Consider the following 12,184-nt stretch of genomic DNA (forward strand, 5'->3'; position numbering starts at 1 on the left):
CTTTCAGTTACAACGAGCAAACCCTCCCATGTAAATTGAAACCGTTTTGTTGGATAAGGAAATGTTTAGTTGATTAGCATGCATAACTCTAATCATCAGACATCTGCTGGGAATTGATCTTAAAAAGTGTTCGAACTGTAGAAAACGATAGCAGAAGACTCGAACGAGTGTATGTTTTCCGAACAATATTTGAAAAAAAAAAAATGAGTCTCAATCAGTCAGGTAATTCAGATGATTTTTTAGATGAAACCCGGACGGCTGGTTGTCACCAGGTAATTGATTTCTCCTTGTGGCATTATATTGTGTCACATTGTATTGCATCCTCCTTACATGTATTTACAAATTACGCAAAATTTAGTAGATAGTCCAGTCACTTAGTCCGGCGACGGTGATTGTTGTTAGTCATAAGTTTAACACATATCGGATGGCGGTCCGGCGCTGTTCAATACATCGTTACAATGTGCACACAAAGTATCAACGTATTCAACAAGGAGGGCAAAAAGGGGGATCCAAGTGGGTCATTCCACTGTTAGTGATTCAACGTTCAAGCTCTTCCGGAAAGACCACAGGGTCGTATTCAAATGTGCAAGATCAAGGTCAAGGTTAGTCTCTGAGCTCCTGCTTAGAGTAACTTACGCTTATTGTGTTCATTTGAATTTTTAATTTTGTATTCCACACACCAAATGAGGAGTAATAAAAAAAAATATTTAAAAAAAATGTGAAGAACAACTTGTTCATAATAATTGATAGAACAAATCGACATCCATTTCATGCGAGTCTAATCGTCGACCTATGCGCAGACTATGCTTAAAAACGAGAGTTAAATGACCGCAGTTTGATGCCGACAACAAAAAATGATAACAAAAACGTTTTTTTTTAATATGAAGAGAATAGCGTTTTCGTACACACCCCCAATGTTACAAGTGTGGCTGGGTGGGTCATGTAAAAAAAATCAAAAATCAGCTATAATCAGTATGTTGATAGAACCCAACTAGGCTTAGTGTAAACACTGTTGAGGCAAGTTTGCATTATACGGATGAAGGTTTTAAATTAGTTTGAAAGCATAGTTGTCGCAATTGATGCACAGTAGGAAAGATCCATTCGCTGCTCCGTTCGACGAATATTTGGTGATAGCTTACGGTTTGTCGAAAATGTATGGCATGCCATCCTTTTTTATTTTATAAAGATGTCCTGTAATCTCAGATTTTCGCAACGCATTTGGTCCGCACGGAATGAGTTTTTCGTAAAGTGAGAACGATGTTGACCTTATACCACCAAGTACTGAATGTATGATCATTGAAATTCTGTGAGACACTAAGCTGATTTCAAAAATGCCATCTCCCGGTTGCTATCAATACAAAAAACGCTCAATTTTTCAATCAGATTTTTTCCTTATGCTGGATTTGTCGAGTAGATTTGTTTTCGAGAAGTACAATGTTTAAGTCACTACAAAGGTACTAATGTGCGGTATTATTGGAGTGGTGAATGAATCTGCATCTGAGTGTGGATTTTCAAGTTGTTAACATTGAAACACTCTTCATACTCGAATCAACTCCTAAAGGAACATTCACCTCGTGAGTTGTAGCCAAAGTTTATCAGATTACAGAGATCTTCCGAAGTTATTCTCGTGTCGTGCTCGTTCGTATTCATATACAAAACTCAATTTACCCGTTTTAGTTAGTTTATTTTTCCCGTTTTATGTTGAATTACAAAAATACATTTTAATGAACAAAAATTGTACGCTAATTTTCAATTGGATTTAAATTTACTAAGATTCAGCAATCAGCTTTGAATGTAATTCCATTAGACCCTGAAAGTAAATTTGTTGTTAGTATCGTAGTTGCTAAAATAGAAAACAAGAGGAACGAAATCGATGTAACGTTTAAAAAGAAACTTTAAAAAGCTATTAATCGAAATTTTCTTAAGTAAAACAGACTAACGAAATTATATTCCACAAATTCTAATTCTGCACTTGTAAGACGTATTCTCAATGGTAACTATCTGATTAGAAAGATATTATGCGAAAACTTAAATGTAATTGCACTGCATCGACCTTCTGTATATATTCACAAAAGACAATGAAAATCTGAAGGACACACCGAGCCCAATTTTCCCGTGGATTCGAGTGCAGGACACGTTGAACAGAATTTTTGCAGTGTCGAAATACTTTTCCCACATTCATGCTATGATATTCCCCACATTCGATTAAATCTACAGAAATTGTTAGCGCTACACCAAACGAAATATGATACTGCATTCCGTATTTTTCGTGATTTGTTGAAGATTTGTTTCAGTGTTTATTATATACTTGGCTTGCAATATGGCATGGATCTTGTTGACGTTTTCATCACTGGTCAGCAAACATGGCGCTGTTGTAGTTTTCAGGGTAGAACTTCACGAAACAACCGTATTCAGCTATGAGAACAAGGATGGTGCTTTGGTAGTTTTCAGTGTAAATTAGTACGTCGGCCCATGCCGTATCACTCACAACAATACTCGTCTGTGAAATTTATTGATATTGACCCATGTAACTATGCTTTTTACATTTTACTTTATGATTTATGAATGGCAATGCACTCTTACGATTTTGAAATGTGAGGAAATCTACGATGAAAATGCAGTAAAAACCTTTGTGAAAGAAGTTGTGGGTGAGAATTGTATTATAACCTTCACACGTATGTTGATTCATTGTCGAATGGTGAATTAATTAAACTACTTCATCCTATATTCATGTAACGTACATTACGTCCGACGACATTGAAGATTTTTATTTTGACGAGTAAAAATTTGGAACCTCGTTACATACGGTGCTTTTCGCGCTTCTGGTCGGTAAATGGGAAAAATGTACTCAAAAATTGAATTTACCGACCAGAAGCCGTAATAGGACATTACATCCGAGGTTCCAAATTTTTATTTTGACGAGTGGAGACGTTGTGGCCCGACCCGAAGGGGAGGTCTGTATTTCCAATCGTCAAAATAAAAATTTCGAACTTGGTACTAACGTGCTTTACGTGCTTGTGGTCGGTAAATGCGAAAAATTTACTCGAAAAAATGAATTTACCGACCAGAAGCACGTAAAATGAATTAAGTGATGCCTGTCTTTCTACTCAATTCCTATATTTGTAATACTTGTTGAATTGACTCTACTGTTAACAATCTCGGAATGATTCTTAATTCTCTTCGTTTAAATCTACGACTAATGAAATTAATTTATATTACCAATTACCAGATGCGTAATTTTAATAAAAATGGCGTAAATGTTGTCGATCCAGTGTAAAAGATTTTTTTTCTATCGCCTGTGCTCCAAAAATGGCTCATTCAAATCAATAAGTTTGTGGTGGACAGCACTCAGACCCTAAATCAATTCGAATTGATTTTATTGCAGAATATTTAAAATAAAACGTATACACCGCCACCACCAATTTAATGCTAATTTATTTGAGAAATTAAGTTTGAGAGTTAGCGAGCGACTGTAAGAGTTATTTCGCCTTAACCGATAATGTTCGGGCGAAAAAGAAAACTTTACCAAGAAGACTCATTGGTTGCGAACGTAGAACATAGCACTGCACCATACACAGAACAGAAAGAGTAAACGATACGAAAACAAGACAAACAACATCATAATCTACGGTTTCTTGTTTCTTCACAAACCTTGAAATATTTGACGGTCTTGACTTTCAATTCCAATGTCGCGTCCTCGTCACAGATCATGAGAGTGTTGGCGTGTTGTTGAAAAGCGCTCACAGTCCACATATGATTCACACCCTCTTCAATAGCTTTGTACAGAGCGAACGCCTTATGGGCACCAGTGATCAATATCATCACCTGTTTTGTGGATGAAAGAACGGAAGATAATGAATGCGTTCATGAAAACCGATATCGAAATAAAAAAATTACTTCTTTTGAATCCATGACGGTGCCAACTCCTGCGAATAGTTGAATAGTTTTATGTGAAACCGTCACGCATAGTAATGAGTGAATAAATCAATACAAACCGACAGTTAACGCTTCCTTCGGCACTTTGCTCATGTCGTTTCCAAAAAATCTAGCATTTGCTTCTAGTGTATCTTGAGCCAATGTCTTTACTCGTGTACGTGATACCAGTGATGAACCAGGTTCATTAAACGCAATATGACCATCGGGACCAATGCCTTTGGAGGTAGATTGTTGAGCTCATTAGAAAGTAAGACCAATTATTGGAATGTCAATTTGTACCTCCGATGAATAACTCAATGCCACCAACATCCTTAATTTTTTGCTCGAATGATGAACATTCTGCAGACAGGTCTGGCGCATTGCCGTCGAGAATGTTAACATTTTCTGGCAGTATGTCAATGTGCTTGAAAAAATTTTCCCACATAAAGTAATGGTAACTCTCTGGATGGTTTCTCGGCAACCCTTTAAGGCAAGAATTCATTATCTTTCATTATCTACCAACGCTGCCAATTAAAATTGACTTACCCACATATTCGTCCATGTTGAACGTTTTTACGTACTTGAAAGAAACGTTACCGGCATTGTAATACTCGATTAATTTACGGTACATCCCTAAGGGAGTGGATCCAGTCGGTAGTCCGAGTACAAAGTATCTATGAAATTCAAAATTAATTAAATCCGTAAAGTGTGATCAATATTTTATCGTTCAATACCGGCCGGGACCTGGTTGGAAGTCGCGAATACGCTTCATGACGTATTTGGCTGACCATTCGCCGACATTTGCACATGTATCTAATATAACTAAACGCATTTTGTCTGGAAAATTAAAACAAAATATTAATTTAGACAACCTTCGAGAGAGAAGACACCAGGAAATCGCAAAATACCCATGACTTTCAGTCAAGGGAATTAGGTGAGAAACTGAGTGCAACAGCACAGCGATAACTTTTCCTTTAACTTTCACAAAATTTACCTTGAGTCGTCTAAGATGCTTACTGTTTAAAGAATTACTCAGAACTGATTTGTTCAGAACGTTCAAAGTAAGAAAGATCCTTTCTTTATCCATATGCATCGATAAATATACGATGTCTTCCACGTTATATGATGACAAATTAAATTTTTAAACTTTACGCTGTGCTTCCAGTTGTCGGAGATTGAAACTCATTCGTTCGCTTGTAAGAATTTATGGTAATTCTGCTCTCGGAAACCTTAAGTTAGACTTACGTCCGCTCGAAAAATTTGAAATGAGAAAGGGTCATAGACAGGGTCATAGATGAAATCCTATCTAAGATTAAATCTCGATTATAGATTTAAAAAAAGATGATTCGTACGGTACTGTTTAAATTTCCATTTATCACAATGGGAAAGAATGAGACACACGAATATTATTTCTACTGACATCGGCAAACATGCATACATCTTTACGAAAATAGCTCTCTTCGCATCGGTCTGTTATCTTAACCCGTTACAGGCATATGACCGGTAGGACCAATAATAATTTTGTCAAGACTTGGTTGTGAGATTAGGTTGGCTATGATGATGTAAAATCAAAGAAGAATTGAAATTGAAATTGAATTGAAAGAGAAAAACGCTAGAAGCGTGCTTCATTTGGCTTTAAGGCGAATCTGCTCAAAATTTCAAATCGTTAAACATGCTACATGCGACCTACACTAATGTGATGAATTCGTTCAAGCAACTTCATGCCGGTTAGTCTTTCATTTTACGTCATGTCATTTTCATATATCAATCAAAACAAGTTTCAATTTTTGACGATCGTGTTAGAATTTCACGAGAAAGTAATTTTGCGAATTAGAATGTTAATGTAATTGGAATCGCATCCAATTTATGGTAATTTGTATACGTGACTTTTCATGTTATCTAGTTTTAGCTTAAAGAGAATTTTAATGTTGTTCTAGCTGAAGATGGATCACACAACAACATCCGAAATTCTTCTTTGATTTTACATCATCATAGCCCATAGCCACAGCATTATTATCTGGTCTATTACTTCTATCGATCAAAGTATTTTTAATTTGTCGATTTAAAATCTTGTACTTCAATTTTTTTAAACATGCATTTTACTCTATAAATGACCATATTACCCTGAGATTGTCATTTTTTATTGTCGCCGTTATCGATAACAAATGTCCAAATGTGACAGGTTAACAAAATCGAATCTGATCTCATGATTGTTAACCCTATTCATGAAATAGGCATCCCCAAAATATTTCTTTTCGCAACAGTGACGAAAAGTAGGACTTTCCGTTGTCTACACGATGTGTATTGTCACACTCGGCCTACGGCCTCGAGTGACAATCTTCACATCTAGTGCCTAAAAAAGCATTTATCACTCGGTTGTATAAATAACTATTTCAATCTCGTTTCTCAACTTGCTTCAACAAAATGAATCGCGCGATTTCAATTGGAATTCATCCAAAAATTGATTTGTCAAAAATAACGTCAGCATAATCAATATTTATTAATGCTGACAAAACAATACCGACGAGAAGATAAGATTTGTAGGTAGATATTTATTTAAATTGAATTTTATGCTCATTGCTTATTTAATGATTTAGAGAATGTTGGAAGCGAGAATCAACAGAAACTATCTTCATTGAAGAAGTAATTCAAATATATTTTTAGACTTTGTTTTCAATTTCTTTATCAAATTGACTCAACTGATGAATGGGGCATATAAATCGGGACATAGTAACCTTTTCGACCTTTCCGACGAGAATCCGATATTATTTCAATTGAGTATCTTGTCGCTGAAAATTTGGCTGGGTAGAGACCGAAATATGAAACACCAAATTTTGCGATGACGTTGCAATATAGGCAGCCTGTTTATCTCGTTTTTTTAATTATTTTTATTATGCCTTCTCAAGTATCAAACCACTTTAGATTATGTCGATGTGTGTGACCTTTTATATCGGCCCATTGGGGAGAAACAAACAAAAATTTCCTATGCTCATTCACAAATTGAAAAAATCGAATCGAAAGACGGTGCCAGTGCATTCAATATCTCATAGACTTTTGAAGATCGCAACAAACATATCAATGAAATACGACCATCATATATAATAACAGTCAAGTACTGAGTTCACTTATCTCATGTAAATGTAGAATAAATACATCAAATGAAAAAAAAATATTCCGAAAATGTTATCTGAGAACACCCATAATAAATTGCTTCACAATAACAATTCTTCTGAAACTTATCGAACCACCAGTTGTACATACAAGTTCAATAACGAGCCAAAATAAAACCGGCTTTTAGTCGTCGTTTTATTAATGAAATGAAATTCAAATTTACCGAAAAAACAGTATCAATGACTCGGATCCATATATTGAATAGAACACTCTAACAAAAAGATATGAGGTAAATGAACTGAATTGTTTGAATATGAGTAGCATATGGACTCCATTAGATTATCGTAGCCTTGTCCTTAGCCTTTAAATATAAGATCTCACCAAGGTCAAAATGTTGACTTAGTTTGTTCACATAAAAGGAGCTAAAACAAACACAACCACTGAGATGTATAATATGAATAAATTTTACCTAAATTCTGCTGTTATCTGCTGGTTGGGTAGTTTTATTTTCTCACATAAACGTAATCTTACACTTAAAACAATAAATCGATCGAAATGGGGATTAAGTGGATACTCTAGTGTGTACTGATAAAATGTAATCAACTTGGTAAACTGACGTTTTCGTTGCAATTGAATCCACTATCAGACACTTTGTGAACGGGCCAAACGTCAAATACTCCTCTCTCCTCTACTCATTCATAAAAAGTGTGAGCAAATCGATTCCAATCTTCGAACTAAAAAAGAGGGAAATTTTCGAATTTATACAGAATTTATACAGATGATGAGCCCAGAATCACGAGAGAAAGTGCTGAAGAGGAATGTTGCACAAACGAGCCTAACTTTTAGTTTGTTTATAGTGGCTATCAATACGAAAAAACTGGTTGAACAATTGATTTCTTAAGAGTACAAAAAAAGGTAGAAGTCTAACAATACTTTCCATTTTTCTTAGATCAAGACCATAATATGTTATTTACTGCTCAAAATAGCAACAAAGCTCAGAGTCACGTAAGTTCCTAATTTAGCCTTTAGCATTGAGATCTCCTTTTTTCATTTAAGAGTAATATCGCCAAAACTTGAACCAATTCGGCTATCCACGCAAACTATTACTAGTTGAATCGTCTTTCAATTCTGAGAAATTAGTATCTTTTACTTTTTTGGTTTGTTTCCCATTTTCGGAGTTTTCGTGTGATAGATAGCTCGAGATAAACATGTTTCTAAAAGTTTAAATGTTGTAGGAATGTATAGGCCTCTGGCAGACTTTCATAAAGAGTATAGGCATCGGTAAAGGCAGCCACCAGTTCTGGACTTATGACTTAAAATATGGTCTTCAAACGGGATGGGACGATGTAAATGAAATAAACAAGATCAAAATTACATGTTTGGCACAAAATTGTCCTGAACCCGTACGATCACGGGCCTTGAAAATGTTGCTTTCCTCCTACTTCGTAGTACGTGGAAAACCTCATTTATTGACCTTATTGACTAATACGGGCTTATTGTGAAGCGGTATCGGATATCCGTGTGCCAACCTATAAACCGTGTCTACCAAGTGGCAGAAAGAGCTTTTCAGAGTACTTTCAGGGTCTAGAAACAGGGAAATTTTATGCTGTTCCGTTTGTATCATAAGGCCATTCCCACGGTGAGCTTCAAAAAAGTTTAAATAAAAAAGTTCTTCCATATTCCAGTTGACTGATCAAAAGTGTTTGTGAGGCAGAGACAAAACTTTTTCGTTCTGGCACTGTTAATAGTACATTTTCTACCTTGGTGTATATTTCGAGAATAACTTCGTATGTACAATTGTACATAAGAAGTGATTCGAGAAATATACACCAAGGTAGAACAATGTTTTATCTCCTGCAAGCTGATATTTCATACATTAGCGAAATAACCACAAAAATTTGGATTTAAAATTAATTAATTAAGCATGTTGTTTTAAAACGCATTCACAACAAAAAAAAAAAACATACAGAGAATCCTTTATTTACTCACACACATATACTATCCACCTCAACATTTCGTTCAAATCACATCATTCCGACTACTCTGATTATTTGATCGATGTAGAAGTGACGAACGAACCACTACCGACACCAATTGCATCGCGTTATGTGACTCGTTGGAGTAGTGGTCAGCATATTTGGTTGATATGCTGCTGGTCCCGTGTTCGCTTCCGCCGTTCGGCGATTTTTTTTTTTCAGTAGATGGAAAGTAAATTTACCCTAGGTGGATTATGTGTGAATTATCCAATCGTATAGGCTGTGGTTATGATTGTGTGTTTTTGTGTTTATATGCAGAAACGCGTAATGTATGAAATATCAGCTTGCAGGAGATAAATGTACATTTTAAAAATAATCATGTTGTCCATCGATTAAAAATAAAGAGACGCTCGTAGGCAACAATATTTTTTCACCATTTACTGGAAAATTTTTAAAAATGTGTGGAGATGACTCGTTTTTGACAATTATTTTTAATTTTACCCCACAAACACTTTTGCACAGTCAAAGTGAATATGCAAGATCTCTTTTATTTACAGTTTGTTCAAAAATGAAATGCACAGTTTTTAGTATTTCGAGACATTTCAAAATTGCAATCTGTCAGATAGTAAAGGATGCGTTTAATTACCCGGCGCATTAAAAGATTTGAAATTTGAATGATTTTTTCCACAGCTACATATTTTTGCATGTTAAGTTTCTTACAATTTTTGCAGATAGCATTTTAATAGTAGGAAACTTAGATTTCGTAGGAAGAATTCGCGGACGGAAAAATGTAAATTTATTTTGAGTCTGAGTATTGTTCTACATCTATGATTTCTCTTAGATCGTGTTTCTATTCAAACAAATCGATGGTCTTTGAATACTCAAATCTGTAGAAAGACCGTCTGCTTCATACATTTAGCAAATTTTTTACAAGAAGTTTTATCAGCACTTGAAGTGACGATATTGGAAACACGAATAAGCATCAGGGAAAAAAATTTGTCAACAATTATTTTCTACAAATATGTAAATATTTGGCACAAATATGTAAATATTTGTAACAAATAAATTCGCAATTTATTTGTGACAAATATATAAAATATAAAATAATTTTAAATATTTGTGACAAATAAATTCCAAATTTATTGTGACAAATATTTAAATTATTTGTGACACATATTTTATAAATTTGCAACAAATATTTAAATTATTTATTAGAAATAAATTCAAAATTATTTGTCATAAATATTTAAAAAAAATTGTGACAAATAATAATATTTGTCACAAATAATTTTGAATTTATTTCTCATAATTATTTGAAATATTTGTGACAAATATTTAAATATTCGAACCAAATTTTCAACATTAAATTTGCTTCGAATAATTGAATTTTTTTCCGTGATGATTTTTTGCTGCTAATTGAAGTTGAACAGTTAGCCGCTGTACAACACCATCGATTTCTTTGAATAAAGACACGATCTAAGAGAAATCATAGATGTAGAACAATACTCAGACTAAAAATAAATTTACATTTTTCCGTTCGCAAATTCTTCTGACGAAATCTAAGTTTCCTACTATTAAAATGCTATTTGCAAAAAATGTAAGAAACTTAACATGCATAAATCTGTAGCTGTGGAAAAAACCATTCAAATTTCAAATCTGTTAATGCGCCGGTTAATTAAACGCATCCTTTACTATCTGACAGATTGAAATTTTGAAATATCTCGAAATACTAAAAACTGTGCATTTCATTTTTGAACAAACTGTAAACATTTTCAAGCTCACCGTGTACCCTTATGTTCACTGACTGGTCCGTAACATGTAAATGGACATTTATTTATCTATTTTTTACACTTTTCAACACAAAAAACCGATTTGTTTCTTTTAAATTATATTTTTTATTTATGTAACTGGAGTCTTGTTTCATAACAAAACGTATATATCGCTTCTAATACAATAATTGCCAATATTTTCTAGATTTTTCTCTAAATTTTTATTTTTATTTAATTTATATTTTCGCCAAATTTGAGATTGAAATTTATCAATAATTTTTACATTTCAAATTTATTTTTGTTTCTCGAATTTAATTTGATTAATTTTTACATTACAATTTTTTTTAAAAGTATAATCCAATTTTATTTCTACCTCAAGCAAATCCCAAAATATTATACACAATTTACAAATTTTAAATTGAAATGCTGAATTGAAAAGTTTATGATTTAAACAAACAAAAAAAAAAAAGATCTAAATTTGATCTTGACTTCGATTTCGAAAAGAAGTACTGTGCAAAATATTGAACTGCTAATAAAATGTGCATGATTTATCCAAAAAAATAATCATCTGTGCCATAATATTAATAATGAGCAGAAAACTAATTCTCTAATTTAAATACAATTTTTTTCCTTTGTTTATATAATTGAATTTAATAAAATCTAATGAAATTGGTCCACAACATACCATACTATTTATTCTTTAAATTAATTTCATTATTTATTAATTTTTTGAATTTTTTTTTATAAATATTTTTTACTTAATTCACTTGTTTTGATTTGTATTATAATTGTTAAAAATATGAATTCATTTATGTATATAAAGGGTTATATTTATGTATATATGCATCGCGTACAATAGGTTTAAAAATAATTTTGATTTATCATTAATTTCATTTTTATATGTATTCGGTGTAACTAACTTGGACAAAAACGGCTACATTTTGTTTATATAATCCTTTACATCATTACTATGCTGTACTATAATTTTAGTCACGTTTACACTTTATAAACCTACTCTTAAAACACATTTTGTGCTCTAGAACTACGTTTTGACAGAATGTTTATCTACATTTTTCTACAGTGATGTACAAGTTATAGACTTTTAGGAGATTTCATCTTTTTTCAGTTGCAAAATATTTTTTATTTTATTTTCCAAAAACACCCGCATAAACCGAACTCGAGAACTGAGTGGTGTCATAACAAAACTCAACCGCTAATGCTTAAAATTAAAGGAAAATTATTTCCGTTCACAATTTATTGTTAAAACCTCGAGGAAAACATGGGACGAATGATGGAAATTGTATTTTTGAGTAAATTAGATTATTTGATCGAGCCAAGAGAGTGGGCAATTATAACACAATTAGCACGACAGAGTAAAGTAAACCATGCAGGAGTGCTTGATTTGACTGGGGA

General features: G+C 33.3%; 1 protein-coding gene across 5 annotated transcripts; it reads right to left on the reverse strand.

Moving 5' to 3' along the window:
• Positions 1 to 1,663: 1,663 nt before the first annotated feature.
• On the reverse strand, positions 1,664 to 7,672 carry LOC119077149 (glucosamine-6-phosphate isomerase). 5 transcript variants are annotated; one of them, XR_005087751.1, is made up of 9 exons: positions 7,496 to 7,671; positions 4,650 to 4,752; positions 4,462 to 4,589; positions 4,216 to 4,398; positions 3,996 to 4,151; positions 3,898 to 3,926; positions 3,652 to 3,825; positions 3,227 to 3,355; positions 1,664 to 1,810 (listed from the first exon to the last, which is right to left on the reverse strand). XR_005087751.1 is itself a non-coding variant. In XM_037184333.1 (8 exons), the coding sequence occupies exons 2-8, from the start codon at positions 4,745 to 4,747 to the stop codon at positions 1,769 to 1,771; spliced, it is 810 nt and encodes a 269-aa protein (XP_037040228.1). In that variant the 5' UTR covers positions 4,748 to 4,752; positions 7,496 to 7,672; the 3' UTR covers positions 1,664 to 1,768. The 5 variants fall into 5 exon arrangements, 1 of the variants encoding a protein (XP_037040228.1); XR_005087753.1 differs by having other exon boundaries at positions 3,220 to 3,355; positions 7,250 to 7,671; XR_005087750.1 differs by lacking the exon at positions 7,496 to 7,671 and having other exon boundaries at positions 4,650 to 4,759.
• Between the last annotated feature and the right edge of the window lie 4,512 nt (positions 7,673 to 12,184).

The sequence above is a fragment of the Bradysia coprophila genome, unplaced genomic scaffold (genome assembly GCF_014529535.1).
Source record: "Bradysia coprophila strain Holo2 unplaced genomic scaffold, BU_Bcop_v1 contig_232, whole genome shotgun sequence".
NCBI lineage: Eukaryota > Metazoa > Arthropoda > Insecta > Diptera > Sciaridae > Bradysia > Bradysia coprophila.